A 16057-nucleotide genomic window follows, 5' to 3' on the forward strand; every position below is an offset into this window, starting at 1 on the left:
AACCTCCTCATTTCTTACTGCCAATGATGTCATGTGTGTCCAAAGTGATATAAACACCCAAGGGCAAGACATCTATCTATTTTTCAGTCCATTGCTGCTGCAGAACCTTAACAGTAGATGATGCTTTCCCTTTACCCCTGAGCCATTACACTTTTTGAAGTAGCCCTGTTTTCGTGTAACCTGGGTTATATATAAACATGGGTCACAAGTGTCGTCAGTCCACAAAACGTTTTATTTCCTTTTGTATAAGCTCCTTTGTTTCCAAATGCATGATGTCTTTTCCATTTCTCTCTTTTTGTCTTTTGTCATTCCTTTTCCTTCTGTCCTCACCACCATCTTCAATCATGTTCCTCTTTCATAAACACACATGCACAGCAGCAGTCAGGATCAGGACTGTCAGAAGCACACTGCAGTGGTTCTGTTGAACTCAAACGGTAAAAGCTGTCATGGTTCAGAAGGTATTTCCGTGGCCACCCTCTGCACGGACGCCCTACCAGCCTCCAAACCGGCCAAACAACGAGACTGGCTCTCCCTGCTCCGCCCATCCTCCGCAAACCTCCGCCCAAGCGGCTCGCTCAAGTTCTCTATGTCTCTGAACGACGTGGGCCAACGTGTGGACAGTCTTTGTCGCGGGCTGCACTTCATAGACCGAACCTGCTCCGAGGGGGAGCTTGAGACCAAGCCAGAGCCTGCCATGCCACCAGGCGCGGAGCGAAGGGCACACACACTCAACGGCAAGCTGGCTGCAGCCCCCACACACCAGAACCCCCACCTCGTCCCCTCCTTTACAAACAACTACAAATACATGTTGGGCGTCCCTCCCATCAACTGTCCCCCACATGACCCGGTCACCATCGCCCCTCCTCCTCCTCCTCCTCCTCCTCCTCCTCCTCCACCACCTCCTCCTCCTACTCTTTCCAACAACCACCTCCACCCTCATCACTCCCCGAGCGCCAACTTCCTGCGTCTCCTTCTTCCCTTCTCTCGATCCTCCACCTCGGCCAGCCTGCACTGCTCCGAGCTGGGCAGCAACGACTCCCACATCCACTTCAAGTCCTCCCCGCTGGAAGGCAGTGAGTTAGGGTTCCACGTGGAGGATCTGCTGGGGGATGACGATGTATTTGAGGAGGACCGGAACAGCCTAGCTCCAAGGGGAACATGCCAGCTGGGCGCCCCATTAACGGTCACCGTGGATGGGTCAGGTTCTCTTCTAGCCCCCCTGTGTTTTATGGACCCAGACAGCGACTTGGACTGCTGCCCGTCCCCCTTGTCGGAGAGAAATGGGCCACTGTCACCGTATTCGCTTTCTGGAGACTGGTGCAGGTGGGTGACTGTCTGGATGGTATAATCCACACCCACCCTTCCTGTTGGTAGAGCCCAGATCCTCCCTGTGCCGTGGCAGTGAACCCCAGAGCCCTGTGGCGTAGTGGAGAGCCTCTCATCCTGTCGTGTAACCACCCAGCAAATATCCTACACCACAACAGCATTTGTACCAATAACCCTTGTCTGGAGTGGAGCTGACACCTAGATGCACATTACAACACCATAAGCTGTCCTGATTCAACCTCTATCTTGTGTTAATAGCAGAAATATGACTTCATTTCATTTCATACCATTTCATTCCACTATCTCATGTCCTTCACTGTGCTGTTTTTAAAATCATTTTTCTCTGTTAAGAGATCGATGAAACTTTAAAGTTTCTTACATAGCCTGGCAAAAATGTGCGATTGATTTTGCCCCTAAGCTGTCATCTTTGCAGTAGAGGCGGGAATAGGGGGCAATGACAATGATAACAAAAAGATAGAGGGTCAGAGGAGTGTTAGTTCCTCTGAGAAATAGTGTAACAGAAGCAGCACAATAAATGTGGATCCCATGGAGTCTGTCTCATTAAGTCAACACGGCCGTGATCAGTCTTTTTCACTTAGCTGTCTGTGTGCGATCTGATAGGCCAGGCTATTTAAGGAAGAACAGAATGTAAAGAATATTTGTGTTACAGACCAGGTCATGCCTTCCTGATCTCTACACGTGAAGTCTGTTAGCAGTAGATCTCACTAAGTCGCCAAGAAAAACCTATTGAGCCCTACATAGATCCAGTTTGGACACTCAGGGTTACAGTGTCTGTCTGTCGATGCTTGACCTTGCAGCTGTAGAAATGGATTGATGACTGTTTGAAGAATGTCAATTATACATTAGTTTCTTCTTTTCCTCTACGCTTTGGTCTGTGCACGTTGTTCAGTCCAGATTATACATCCCATACGTCAGCTGTGTGCAGAGAGAGAAACACGAGCTTAGATCTGGCAAGGTGAGCAGGATCAGAGATCAGGAGACAGATTATTGGCTTCAAATAGCCTGGCAGTCTCTGACCTCACACACAAACACACATCGTGGGAGCTTTCTGTCAGGTGGCGTGAGCTCAGAGCCTGACCTGAGCTGTCAGGGTGCTTGCAGGCTGTTGTTTTGAACAGAGGAATGCCATGTGAATTATAAGCTAGCTCTTACATTGACATTTCAGAAAGTAAGGATTGGAATCCTTTGAAGAAGTGACATTATCTCTTTCCTTATCAGAAAGGTCACATGTGAGGCAAACTTAAAGGTAGGCGGTTCCCGCGCTAACGTTGTGAATGCATTTCATTTCTCATGTTATATTTCCTGGCTTCGGAGAATACTTTGAAAACATGCATTGCATTTATAAATATATATACACAACTGTAGTAATTGTATTCATACATGTTTCTCTGTTAATTAACACATCTGTTGATCAGCATTTGGGCATTAACCAGGTGTCATTTAACCCCCCATTCATTTGATAGACATGGACAACCTTTAGAGTAAGAATTGCAGTCAGTTACGTTCCTCAGCTTCGAATCACTTTTGTATCTGCTACAGCTCTTGCTTCTTGCTCCGTCTATTCTTCTTCTTTTAAGTGTTTGAAGACTTGCACACTCTGCTCTTTAGCATTGTCTTCCTCTTTGGGCCTCAAGCATGTACTAGTAGAGAGGCAGACAGAACAATGTTATTTTACAGAACAGGTACAGTAACATAGTTCCATATAACTCCACTGCTGACTTCGAGCTTTTACATTTAACAATACAGCAATGTCAGCAGATGTAATATTCTCTTTTTGAAGTAAGCATCACCACAGAGAGAGAGGCAAATGACCTCTAAAGGCATGCAGAGAGCAGAGAAGAGTAAACAGGGAGATGGGTCCCTGTGGTGGTGCCTCTTAAAATGTGTATTTCTCTGATCACCGTGCAGAAGTTAAATAGATGTGACGGAAATCAGGCTGAGAACGGAGAGGAGAACAAAACCCCTCAGATATCACACTGCCCCCTGAAAAGCCCCATGAACATCTGTTTAGCAGAAACACAAACAAACAGATGGTGTTCATAATTCATTTAAAATGAATAAACATTTCAGGACAAGGGCAGAGCAAGGAGTTGCTGAACGGGTGGGTGTTTAAAGCGATACATTGAGCAGGTGAAGAGTTAATAGATTGCCTAAATGCCACAGCAGAAATACCAGGAAACAGATAAGAGTGAGCAGGAAGAAAGTGAATGCCTCGCCAGGGCAGTTATGTCGCCGAACTTGTTTTCCTCTCTATTAAAGATTAATTACATTTCAAATGATAAAGCAGTTTTTTTGTGCTCTATTTATAAGGTTTTTATCTTTAAAGCAGTTTAGTGACAACCTAGCAGACATCTTGCATGAAGCATACTCAGGATCCCTTATCCTGTTCCACCCATGATCATTTTATTTCCACTGTGGCTTTATGTGGAGGTGTAGGCATATTTCTGTTCTTATTCCCTCCTACATTTGAAATCAAAATCCATATCAACATTAGAAAAGATTCTCACATCTTCCCATTTCAGCACGCACCAGCCCTTGATGTGAGAGAGTCCTGGTCCTCAGGCTGGCTTTTGTTGTGTTTTTTGAAAGAGGAGTGCACACCAGTTTTGTGTGGGAAGAGAATCTGCAATTCATCATCTGTGATCTATGTAAATTACCACAAAGACTCACAGCCATAACCAATAGAAAAACACCATGAGAGCTTTATTTTGCTTCCTCAGTCCATGAATCTCTCTGTCCTCGTTCCACTCTCTCCATTATTTGACAATAGATCTCCACCTGCTCTTATCCTCTTCTTCTTCTTCACATTGTCTTTAATCTTGTAACGCTTAGGCCAGATCAGTGTCATCTGGAAATAGATGCTATCTTACTCGCTCTCTTAATAACATGCGTGGCGGGTGTGGGTGTGCATGGGTGTCTTCATGTCTTCTTCTTATCCCCCCTTGACCGGGACAAACCCATCCGAACCAATCTGCTCTCTTCTCCTTTGTCCATCTATTCCCAGAAAGAATAACAACTTCTCTCTGCATCTCACTCAGGGGCAAACACAGTGGCGAACCGTCAGGGCCTTCAAGGTATTCAGAGAATACCCTGGAACACTCAGATAAAACCAACAAAAAATCGATTTAATTATATAAATAAAATGTATATAAAATGAATAAATGAGAATGGTATCTGTGTTGTTGATCTGTAATATTACAGTGCTACGTTGATTTGTTTGTACTTCTCGGTCCATGCACTACGCATTTCAGTGGTTTTGTGTTTGAAAAGAAAGCAACCAATCAGATCTTGTTCTGGGTCTCTGGGTAGAATATCCTTCAACCAAGGTATTCTGTATCCTTGATTGAATGCCCTGGCCGTTGCACTGAATGAGAGCGTACATTTGGACTGACAGTTTGATCAACCAATCATATATTCATTTGTAGCCAATGGGCGTATTCTTTCAGGGTTTCCCTCGGTTCCAGGGTATTCTAAGGCCCGCTAGTTAACTGGCTCGAGACAGAGGATCTAGATCAGGGGTGTCAAACTCAATTTCATCGCGGGCCACATCAGCATTATGGTTGCACTCAAAGGGCCGGTTGTAACTTTAAGACTATATAAAATGATGTATTATATTACATTATTGCCTCTGCATTGGATTATTATCAGATAGGGTAATAACTTCAGAATTAACTTCGACTGAATTTAGAAGTTTAGGGCAAATAATTGCAAATCTTTTCAATGAGAATGTCACAAAATAATTTAAAAAGAAAAGCCAAATTCTGGAAAAAAAGTGAAAATCAAAAAAAGAAGTGACATTTAAAAAAGGAGGTGAAATTAAAAAAGAAACATTTAAAAAAAGTCTAATTCTGAGAAAAAAGTCAAATTTGAAATGCATTATGGGACATGTAGTTTATTGGCAACGTGCTTCTGTAAATCATCATGTAACCGTATAATAAACGTATAATTCTTTGCAAGCTCGTTGCAGGGCCACAGAAAATGAAGTCACGGGCCGGATTTGGCCCCCGGGCCTTGAGTTTGACACCCCTGATCTAGATGAATGCGACGAAGCAATTCGTGCCGTTTTATTGTTTTTAATGTTGAAATGGCAAGTGCAACAGGTGAAGATGAAGTTGTTGCAGAATTGTTGTGAGTACCCTTTTCAAGACGACAATTCAGTGAAAAGACGGACATTATAACGCCTGGGGGGGGGGGGGGTCCAGTTGTGATAGACACGGTTCGCCACTGGGCAAACACAGTAGAAGTCTTTCCTGGTTCATGCATCTACTATAGGAAAAAGTATAGCTTTAAATCCTTCGTATTCCTCTTCTAGTTTGTTGCGGGGAAAGCAGAAGCTGATTTTTGGGCGTTTGCTCATTAAAAGACTCTGCCCTGGTCTGCAACAAGGTCCTGACATTCTGAGATCATAATGACTTTAGATTCTGGTGGTGTGTGATATTGACTCGACTTAGGTTGCTCTAATAACTTTCTCCGACCCCTCATTGTGTCCAATACCTCTGAAACTCAGTGCTATGGCAGAATATGACTGGCTTACTGGTGAAAGTGTGGAAAGAGTCTGCCTTCTCAAACCCTCCATCTCCGCATCAGATAAATATACTCCCTCTTAAAGTTAATTTACAGCTCCTGTCCTTCAACCTGTCAGACTGGGTAAATTTTTTAATCTTAGGAGGGGGGGGGGAGTGCTCCGGTGTGATATTAAAATCTGATTGGTTCCTCTCATGCAGTATTCCTTAGAGGTAACAGAGAACCTAATCGAATGTTCCAGCAATTGTGATCCAAAATAGTAATGATTGTGGTATTTTTGTCAACATTCTAACTTGATTAAAGAACCCTAAATATTGACCGTTAAATAGTATGAAAAACAAACTATATTTAAAATGACTCCAGTTCAAAATCCCTTTTATAAGAAGAACACATTGAACATAAGTGAATGGCCATGGGTTACCTGAGTTCACCTCACAGGGATGTTAGAGTATGTCTAACACAATAGGACAGGAACCACTGATGTATTGGATGCCATGTGTTGATTATATTGCCTAACATAGTCATCAATGCAGGCAATTTGTATCAGTCCTTGAAGAACTGAGATGTAAGATTGCTGCGGCTACAACTCTAATCTATCTGAGATTAGATTTGTTGTGTTCAATTTTGTGCTGCGACGTTGTGGGAATAAGGTAGGTTATTTTGTAAAATGTCCTTTTGATTTGTAAATGAAGTGCTTTAAAATCAAATGAGTTTTTCCTGATTGAGTTCATTCTTGAGGGACATGCAATGTGTTCTGCGTTCAGAGTCTTCAAATATTTGAAATGTTCCCAGCTGTCTAAGTTTACTTAAATATCTTCCCAAACTCAACTCAAGAGTTTGGAGAAATATCCATCTGCTCTGCCTGCCAACATTTCTCTCTTTTATATCTCTCGTCACTTCTGTTTTCCTCCCATAACAGCTGTCTTTCTTCTAGCTTAGCGCTGACTGTCTTCTTTGATTCCCGCAGGATTTGTCACTGTGAAGGTGACGAGGAGAGTCCTCTGATCACACCATGCCACTGCACGGGGAGCCTGCGCTTCGTCCACCAGTCCTGCCTGCAGCAGTGGATAAAGAGCTCCGACACGCGCTGCTGTGAGCTCTGTAAATATGAGTTCATCATGGAGACCAAGCTCAAACCGCTGCGCAAGGTAACACACAGATTTTTGTCTACAGTCAATCATTACACGTTCATTAGTTTAATAATAATAATAATAATAATTCCTTACATTTATTATAGCGCTTTTCCAGATGCTCAAAGCGCTTTACAAATACACATTACACATATCATACATGCAGTATCTTTTTTTAATTTATTTTTTATTTGACTATACTTACTTGTTTGCCTGTCCTTGTTTGTCTACCCTCCCTCATACTGTAAAGTGTCTTTGAATTGTGAAATGGTGGAATGAGCTCCCCATTGACATCAGGACAGCAGAAAGCTTACACATCTTCCAGCGCAGACTGAAAACTCATCTCTTTCCACTCCACTTCGAGCGATAGAACTATTAACAAAGCACTTATATACTAATAAAGGACCTGCTTATCTAAAGCCAGTTGAGTAGCACTTGAAATGTTTTAGCTCTATGAAACCTGATGTACTGATATGATTCTGTTTTCTTCAAGTTTGTATTTTGTTGGTCGAACGCACTTATTGTAAGTCCCTTTGGATAAAAGCGTCAGCTAAATGCAATTTAATGTATTGTAATGTATTTATGGTCACCAACAGTTTAGCATCAGTTAATAAATCCAGGCTGTTCCAAGTGTCCCAACTTAGCTCACGTCACTCCTTCGTTATGAAGTTGGAAAAAGGCCAATAGCTGCCTCCCATCTGTCAGGCAGATAACACAAGAATGACACGGAGCTTTGAAGAGGTTTCGGAGGCAGCGCATTCCCATTAAAGGGTCTTATCAATCACTGTGGCCTGGAGATAGCAGGACATTAATTAAAATTCCTCCACCCTCCATTAGCTGCACAAAAGGCCTTAAACAAATGCTCCGCTGGTAATAGCTTCTGAATCCTACTAAGAGATTTAAGTTGTCTGCGTGTGAGGAGCGAAGGGGAGATGAGGACGTAGGTGTTGGGATGAAAAGTTATCAGAGGAGGCCAAGTGTTATCTCGCACTCGCACTGGTATGCAAGCTTCCATACAAACTGACCCTCATCACTGAACACATGAGGAATATATTTGGGATGATGGGAAAGCGATAGAACCCATTAAAATAACTGATGGTGTTGGCATCGTATTTGATTTAGTTTCTTTGTATCGCTGGGCTCATTTCCTGATTCTGTTTTGTGAAGCCAGGAGCAGACACTAAGCATCTTTTCCTATCCGTGTTACTCGCCATGGCAAGACATGTAATGTAGCATTGGCTCTTGAAAACAGAAGCTGCTGAACACCCTCCATCAAATATTTCCCTCACCCTCATGTTCCAGAAAAGAAAGCCAACAGTTTAATAATAATAAAGCTATATTTATATCACTTTTCATACATCACGTGCAGCTTAAAGTGCTTTACGAAATGGCACACATCACAAGTTAAAAGTAAACAACAACAAATTCCCCTCAGATGAGATGTTAAAACCTTTACAGACACATGCAGCACAATATAACATTTTAACAGGTTAAGAGACACAAGGAGGTAAAAGGTATGATAATAGAAAATAAAATAAATAATGATTTATCTCAGAAAGATACGACACAAAGTGAATAGATGCGTCAATACAAAACCCTATAAAATAAAATCAACATAAAGGTACAACATAAATAAAAATAAAAATATAATAGTAATAAAAACGTCATAATTCTAATAAATGATTGAAAACGATTCAAATATATAAAAAAAAAAAAAACATAAAAAGAAATGTTGCTGTTCAATAAATAATATACGATAAAACCCTTTAAGACCTATAAAATAAATATAAAAGTAGGTAAATAATAAAGGCCATTTAAAGTGGGGGGGTTGCTAATAAAAAGCTAATCTAAAAAGATGTGTCTTTAGCTGTCGTTTAAAAATGTCTATGCTTTAAGTGTGTGTGTCTGCAACCTTGTGTCTTTGTGTGAACACACTGTTGACCTCCTCGAATGTCCTTCCTCTTGTCCCCCCCCCCCCCCCTTGTATGTGCCTCAGTGGGAGAAGCTACAGATGACGGCGAGCGAGAGGAGGAAGATAATGTGCTCCGTCACCTTCCACGTCATCGCCATCACCTGCGTGGTGTGGTCGCTCTACGTGCTCATCGACAGAACAGCGGAGGAAATCAAAAACGGTCAGCACAGACTAACACACACACAAACACAAAAAAAACATTGACGTAACGTTGTTGACTGTTGGATGTGGTGTTGTTAGAAATCGTCCATTCATCCACAATCCAGCTCATTTAAGTATAGTATTTAATGATGAATCTGCTTAGCTGTAGGGGTATTTCAGCAGTGCAAACGGTGTGAAATGCTCGCTTAGATTGGAGTATATGTGGGCGTAATTCCCTTGCAGCAGCTCAGTGGGCATCAAAGTCGAGAACAAACGTGTAGAAGAGTGTGCTGAGATTCTTTAAGAGATGATCCTCTCTGTATGTTGTTATAGACTCACAGATTTCAGACCTGTAGGCCATAAAAGAGAATGATGGATGTCCTAACTTTCTTGAGATCCAATTTGAGATTGAGACTTTCATGGTGATGTTATTATAGCAAGGTCAGGTGGTTTTGCTCCGATTAGGGTTTCGTGTGTAAGGCTTGCCTCAAGTTAAAGGTCAACAGAAGGCCCTCACAAGGATAAAAGTGTGTTGAAGTTTGTGTGGTTGCTTTTATAACTGTGTTTGTGTGTGTGTGTATTCTTGCTCGAGTCTGTGTATGTGTATGTGTGTATGTGTGTGAAATGTGACAGATGTACGGTCCTGAATCATAATGTGACAGCCGTTAGCACCAGCTGGGCACATGTATATTGATTTGAAAAGCTGGACACAAGTCTAAACACACAAACATCTTAATATTTAATTCAAGTGAAGCAATTTAAAAAGAGGGACCTCAGCCGTTCAAAAAGTGAACAGCTGCTGTTAAACTATATATTTCCCAAAACCCCAAATTATCCCTTCAGACAGGCACATTGTTTTTTTCTGATTCTTGATGAAGATAGCTGACTTTAGTTTTTTCTTAAGTACCAAACTGGAACCTGATGCTGACCACAGACTGTAACGTTGTCAGTTGGGCATCATGGTCTTTTGGAACGTTGTGAATAAGAGGAAAACGTGACTAGGAGTTTAAAAAAGCCTTCAGCAGCCTTTAGAGCTTTGGCTTCTCCTAACGTCCATCTTGACCTAAATGGTCAGCAGCTCTGAGGTTCGGACAACTTGGCGGCGCCATCATCAAAGTGTGGTGCTGCTTTCAAGAGGAGCTGTTTATCTTCAGCTGGCTCTACCTCGGCTGCCACTCACTCCTCTCTGGCATATCTGGTGCCTCCGAGACAGCGTGCAGATGGAGGAGCAGGCGGTGCCCAACCTGATGATTCAGACTTGTCACTGTCTCCAGGGTTGTCAGGTTCAATCACCATGGTGATGCCAATGAGCTCCTCACCGGTCCTGTCCTACAGAGTGGTGTTCCTCTCTCAGTCCGAGTGCAGATACCAGCAGATCTGAAATGTTGTCCATTGCCTCCTTTGATTTGCAGAGCTGATGCTTATGATTGCATGATGAATAACATCCAACTGTATAATGTGACTTTACTTCAAATTTCTGCGCATTTCTATCAATCTGTTTGTGTGTTTGGTAATACATGATACTTACACTTTCTTTACTCATGCAGCCGGAAGAATCCCAGGTAAACATTTCAACTTTGGCCTTTTAACTTTCAAATTGTGTTTTCCCTCGTCAGCCTTTTTGTCAGCTGTGTCCAGTTCATTTCAAACTGCACTTTTCACCCCTTTCCTCCCTCTGTCTGCCTTAATTTCAGGATATATATAATACTTCTTCACCATGAATGACCGGTTATTTTCACACCATCTCACTGAATGTTCAAATCTAATGAAAGCAGACAGAACTGAGTACAGCAACACGCTGTGATCTTCTGTGATGTACTTTGTGACTTTGTGAAAACCTCACAGAAATATGTTCACACAATAAATCACATGTTACTCTCTCTTCATACAGCTGTATAAGCTTAGTTAAAACCATACTGATTATACTAAGTTTGAGGATGTGTTGTATCTCATTCCATAATCTAAATAGTAATTCAGTTGTGAACCTTACCTTTGTTCATATTTGTTAGCAAGCTGAAATATAACAGCCAGCCTGAAAAGATTGCGGTGTATTTCAAAGAAGACCTTTTTTGTTGTCTCCTTTTTGTTCTTATTTTTAAAGATCCCCTTTCTGCCTCCCAGTGCTGCAGCCTTTTACAAATATTCACGCTTCCACAAATTGCAAGTTTTCTACCTCTTACATAGAGCCTTATGTTTCAAGGGATTTGCAATTTGCAGAAATGCTGCAACTGCCTCTGGGACCATATCATTTTATTTTGCACGGTTTGGCCAATTTACTTCAAATCTGCAGTTTTATGGTGGTGTTGTTCTCTCTTCCCAAGCAATCATTTGTTTCTTTTTGTTATATGTGATTATTTCGGGGGCATTTTTATGACTTAATTAGACAGCAGCATTTGAGAGATGACAGGAAAATATTGTTTTTCTTCACACCTCTATACAGTGTGAAAATCCACTTCCACTCTTAACAGCGTGCGTCTGTAAAATAATCAATTATAACAAAAAGAAACAAATGATGGTTTGAAAAGCAGAAACAGCACTACTCTAAAAACACTGCAGGCTGCGATAGAACAAGAAACACATTTTATTTAGTAAAAGAATATCTTAATAATAAGGAAACGTTATGACATTGATGCAAAAATAATACTAAAACGCAATTATTTCCCAAGTGGTGTTCACATACTTTGCTGTATTAGTTTTCAGTGTGGTCTTTGTTTGACAGGCGTCCGTGTTTCTTCTTGTGCTCCCTCTGTTTCTCAGGGATCCTGGAATGGCCTTTCTGGACCAAGCTGGTGGTGGTGGCCATCGGCTTCACGGGGGGGCTGGTGTTCATGTACGTCCAGTGCAAAGTCTACATCCATCTATGGAGGAGACTCAAGGCGTACAACCGGGTCATCTACGTGCAGAACCGCCCCGACACGTGTAAAAAGCTGGCGCTGGAGAAGCCCCCCCTCATGGAGCCCAGTCTGGAGAGCAAGGAGGCTCTGGCTCCAACCCAGTCGGACACAAACTCCTCCCAGTACACAGAGACAGAGGACTACAGTATGGAGGTGCTCCACGTCTGACCACTGCTACACCCACACACACAAACAGGCCCGCAGTGAAGAGCAGCATCGTAGAAATGCTCGGTTTCTGAGGAACGACCACACACTCCCCTTCCTCTGACCCCAGACTGGCCTCCTGTCCTATTCTGGTTATATTTCTAAAACTCCATCAACAAAGAAGGCTAGACCACATCTGTCTTCTTCTGTCCACATTCCTCCGCTCAGACTTTATCCCTCCCTCCTCCTTCACCATAAATCCACACTCCCACCCCACCTGTCTCCTTTCGCAGGACTGAACTGGTTTTACTGACTTCTGTAAATGTATGAAAAGGCCTGGAGCATATAACTCTCCACACACACACACACACACACACACACACACATACATACATACATACATACATACATACATACATACATACATACATACATACACACACGCACGCACGCACGCATGCACACACACACACACACACACACACACACACACACACATACACACATACACACATGCACACATGCACACATGCACACACACACACACACACACACACACACACACACACACACACAGACACACACATTCTTACATGTAGACCTATGTGCGAGCAGGACTGAGACAAAGAGACTCACAAACGGCTCATGAGGTCTACACGTCTCCGATACGTGGTTTTCTTCGTGGGTTTGTTGGATTTGTTCGTTTTTACCTCCCGTGAGTGTTGGGCTAACCTCCCGTGGATCAGTATGTAGCGCCACGCATCGGATCTCTGGAACTTTCCAGCTACTGCCATCTGTGTCGCTGTGGTCTGTCGGCTCCGAGCAGGCCTTGATCTGGACATGCATCGAAGCACTTTGGGTTTTTTTTTAGTTCCCAAAACAAACCCCTCCCTTCTTCTCGCTCTTTTCTGTCTTTGATATGAATTAAGTCTTACTGTATATGTTGTACATGGGGGATAGCACATTCAAACTCCTGTTTTATTTAACATTTCCTCATACACACATACAGTATACATGTATATTAACCTCCCATGGATGACAAAAAAGGAATTGGGGGTTGAGTGTTTTCGTCAAAATAGACAATATGAGTTATGAGTCAGGCTCAACGCTCTAAATGCAGATAACGGAAAATCCAGCCACATCACATCTTTACCCCAACAAAACTTTCTGAAGGCTTTGAGAATGTAAACTTTTTTTTAAATGATAAAAAAGAAATGTATACAAAAAAATAACATTTTCTACTGGTCACAGGAAATTGTGAAATAATTTCCATGTCTTGGGAACATTACTAAAGCCTTTGGGCATAAACAGGGCCGCTCATGTTTTTCTATCATGCGGTTGACACAATATTTACAGTGTGATATTCCATGTGCAGTTTTTAATATGTTCATTTGTTTGCTTAGTCACGGGATGTGCCCTGAGAAATCTGAAGCTGCCTATTTTCAGTCTGTCCTCACATCGCTCCCACAGTGCATCCATTGTTCCCAAATGGATAGATTTGATTCAAAAACTGACTAACTTTGAGGAGCTTTCATGACTTACATATTTACAATGAATTCCAGTTATGTTCACACTCCTGCACAGAGCTTGTGTTGTGATGTAAAGCAGCTTTAGCATCCATCTCAGACAGCTGGAGTTTCAGTTTCAGCTAAAGTGTCTTCTTTCTTCTTGCCAGACTAATCACATGGTGGAGTGACCATTTTAGTCAGCATGTCGCCTCCCCTTTTTTTGAGCGTTTGCCACAAATCTGGCCTTATGTTATTCAAATGAGACAAATGTTTCCAACGCATTTTTTTCATTTCTAAAAGGAAGCACATGTGAAATACTGTAAATGCGTTATTTCAGCATCAAGAAGATTGTTGCATCAGTGTCATATTAGGTCGGTTCATGAACAAACAATGAGATTTATTTGGCAGTAAAAGCATGCACTCACACAGGGTGCATCGTCTCTCCTCAGTGAGCTGCAGCACCGCCTGCTGGTGAGAGGCTGTACGTGCAGTCTGAGCTAGGCAGCAGATGATTTCTCTAGCCGATGTGTTTTGGGCTTACACTCATTGTAAGTGCTTTAGTGTATGTGTGAGCACAGCGATGCCAGGCTCATGTTGAGCCTCACAGCCATTCCAGCAACACACACACTTTTAAAAAACTATCTTTGATACCAGTATACTGTCTGTGAAAAATGATGGTCCAACAACATACGTGATAAGTACTGCTCATTAGCAGCAGCAATAAATGAAACCTGCGCTTTGTTTTTTGCAACAATTCATACTGTACTTGTGTATTATGCCCCACAGTGACTTGAGATCTGGAGTCTAATATAATTTTAAATACATAACAAGAGCCGAGGGAGTTATTGTGTGTCAAGTTGGATTAAGATCTAGTAACGAGAAGCTTCTCTGAACCTTCGATCCCCGCGAGGCTCAGTGCAATTAGACAGATAAAAAGTGCAATTACCCTTTTGTTGATATTCTATTCTATAGTTATGTAATGGTGTTTAATGTCCAGGTTGTCCTCTGGGTATGAAATGATTATTTCTTCATTTTGTGTTGTATTTATTTTGAAAAGAAAACAGAGTACAATTTGTTCATTAAAAAAAGAATTCATTAGTAATTTTATGCAACTTACACTAACAGTTTTTTTCCCAGAACATCACTTTCACTCTTTGTTATTCACTTATAAGCTTAAAAAACATATAGGAAAGATTAAAAGGCTTGGTTGCTCCACCTTAATGTGGATTGCTTGATGAAATGATTTTAATTATGCAGACAATAATCATTCAAATGCAGTGCAAATTTTAAAGTTTCCTGTATTACATGAAACAACATGGAATATCTACTTTCCCTGAGATGGAAGATTAATGAAGGATGTAGATTGTGCTTCTTTTTTTTGTTGTATTTTCTACTCATAGGAGCTGGCTCCTTACATGAAGTCTGAGACGGAAGTTTTGAGGCCACTTTAACATTTAACAGCGGGCAGCTTTTTATTTCTTTTACAGGGGTGTCAAACTCAATTTCATCGCGGGCCACATTCGCATAAAGGTTGCACTCAAAGGACCGGTTGTAACTATATAAATATATAATATATATAAAATAATGTATTACATTACATTATTGTCTCTGAATTGGATTATTATCGGATAGGATAATAACTTAGTAATTAACTACGTCTGAAAGCAGAAGTCCAGGGCAAATAATTGCAAGTCTCTTCAGTGCGCATGTCACAGAACGAGATGCATTGTGGGACATGTAGTTTATGGGCAACCTGCTTCTGTAAAGTGGCATGTAACCGTATAATAAACGTATTATATTCTTTGCAAGCTCTTGCGGGGCCACATAAAATGAAGTCGCGGGCCGGATTTGGCCCCCAGGCCTTGAGTTTGAGACCCCTGGTCTACAACCATGAACGGATTTCTTTATTTTATAATCCTTTTGAGCAGCACATGGACTGAGGATGAAAGATACTTCCTCAGCCTCAGTGTAAGTTTTCAGTATTTCTGTCAAAATGTACCTTACTCTAATGTCTGGGAATAGTGTAACTTGCATAAAGCTACATTTGTTTACTACTGACTGGACTTGAACATATGAGTGTTCCCCTGTCTTATGATATCATACCACAAGTTTGTCTGTGAATTTACTTTGGAATAGTAACTGTAAAGGATTTGGTAAAAGTACTTATGTTTTTAAAAGAAATATTGATGTGTTTTCAGTTTAATTTCCCATTATTGAACAAAGTATGTAGAATTAAAAAGAACAACCAAATAAAAATTAAGTTACTTTTAATGCTTTGTGTTTTTTTGTTCTGAACTTAAATGTTAACAGGATTTTTTAAGTTACAAAATATGTGAGAAGGTTGATGGTGTATCCTTATTATTAGATGAAAAGTTTAAAAGCTGCAGTTTTATACTC

The 16057-nt window shown here is 41.4% G+C and overlaps 2 protein-coding genes across 7 annotated transcripts in view; both read left to right on the top strand.

The window, feature by feature from the left end:
- LOC307043491 (E3 ubiquitin-protein ligase MARCHF8-like) overlaps nucleotides 1-15931 on the top strand; it is an 82974-nt gene extending 67043 nt beyond the window's left edge. For 4 of the 6 annotated variants that reach the window (XM_079687971.1, XM_079687973.1, XM_079687972.1 and 1 more), the window contains 4 exons: nucleotides 6839-7019; nucleotides 8998-9133; nucleotides 10662-10676; nucleotides 11872-15931. In XM_079687971.1, coding sequence (XP_079544097.1) covers nucleotides 6839-7019; nucleotides 8998-9133; nucleotides 10662-10676; nucleotides 11872-12176 — 637 coding nt within the window. In that variant the 3' untranslated portion in view covers nucleotides 12177-15931. The remainder of the gene's footprint in view (nucleotides 1-6838; nucleotides 7020-8997; nucleotides 9134-10661; nucleotides 10677-11871) is intronic. The other 2 variants (XM_079687974.1, XM_079687976.1) reach the window with 1 other exon arrangement.
- LOC307043488 (uncharacterized protein) lies at nucleotides 2-6832 on the top strand. The gene has a single exon (XM_079687966.1). It carries the CDS (start codon nucleotides 368-370, stop codon nucleotides 1346-1348), a length of 981 nt encoding a protein of 326 aa, XP_079544092.1. The 5' UTR covers nucleotides 2-367; the 3' UTR covers nucleotides 1349-6832.
- Nucleotides 15932-16057: the final 126 nt, after the last annotated feature.

Source organism: Notothenia rossii (assembly GCF_949606895.1).
Source record: "Notothenia rossii genome assembly, chromosome: 6".
Classification (NCBI taxonomy): Eukaryota; Metazoa; Chordata; class Actinopteri; order Perciformes; family Nototheniidae; genus Notothenia; species Notothenia rossii.

Coding starts and splice junctions, on each gene's coding strand:
- LOC307043488 (XM_079687966.1), top strand. CDS start 368: ATGCACAGCAGCAGTCAGGATCAGGACTGTCAGAAGCACACTGCAGTG.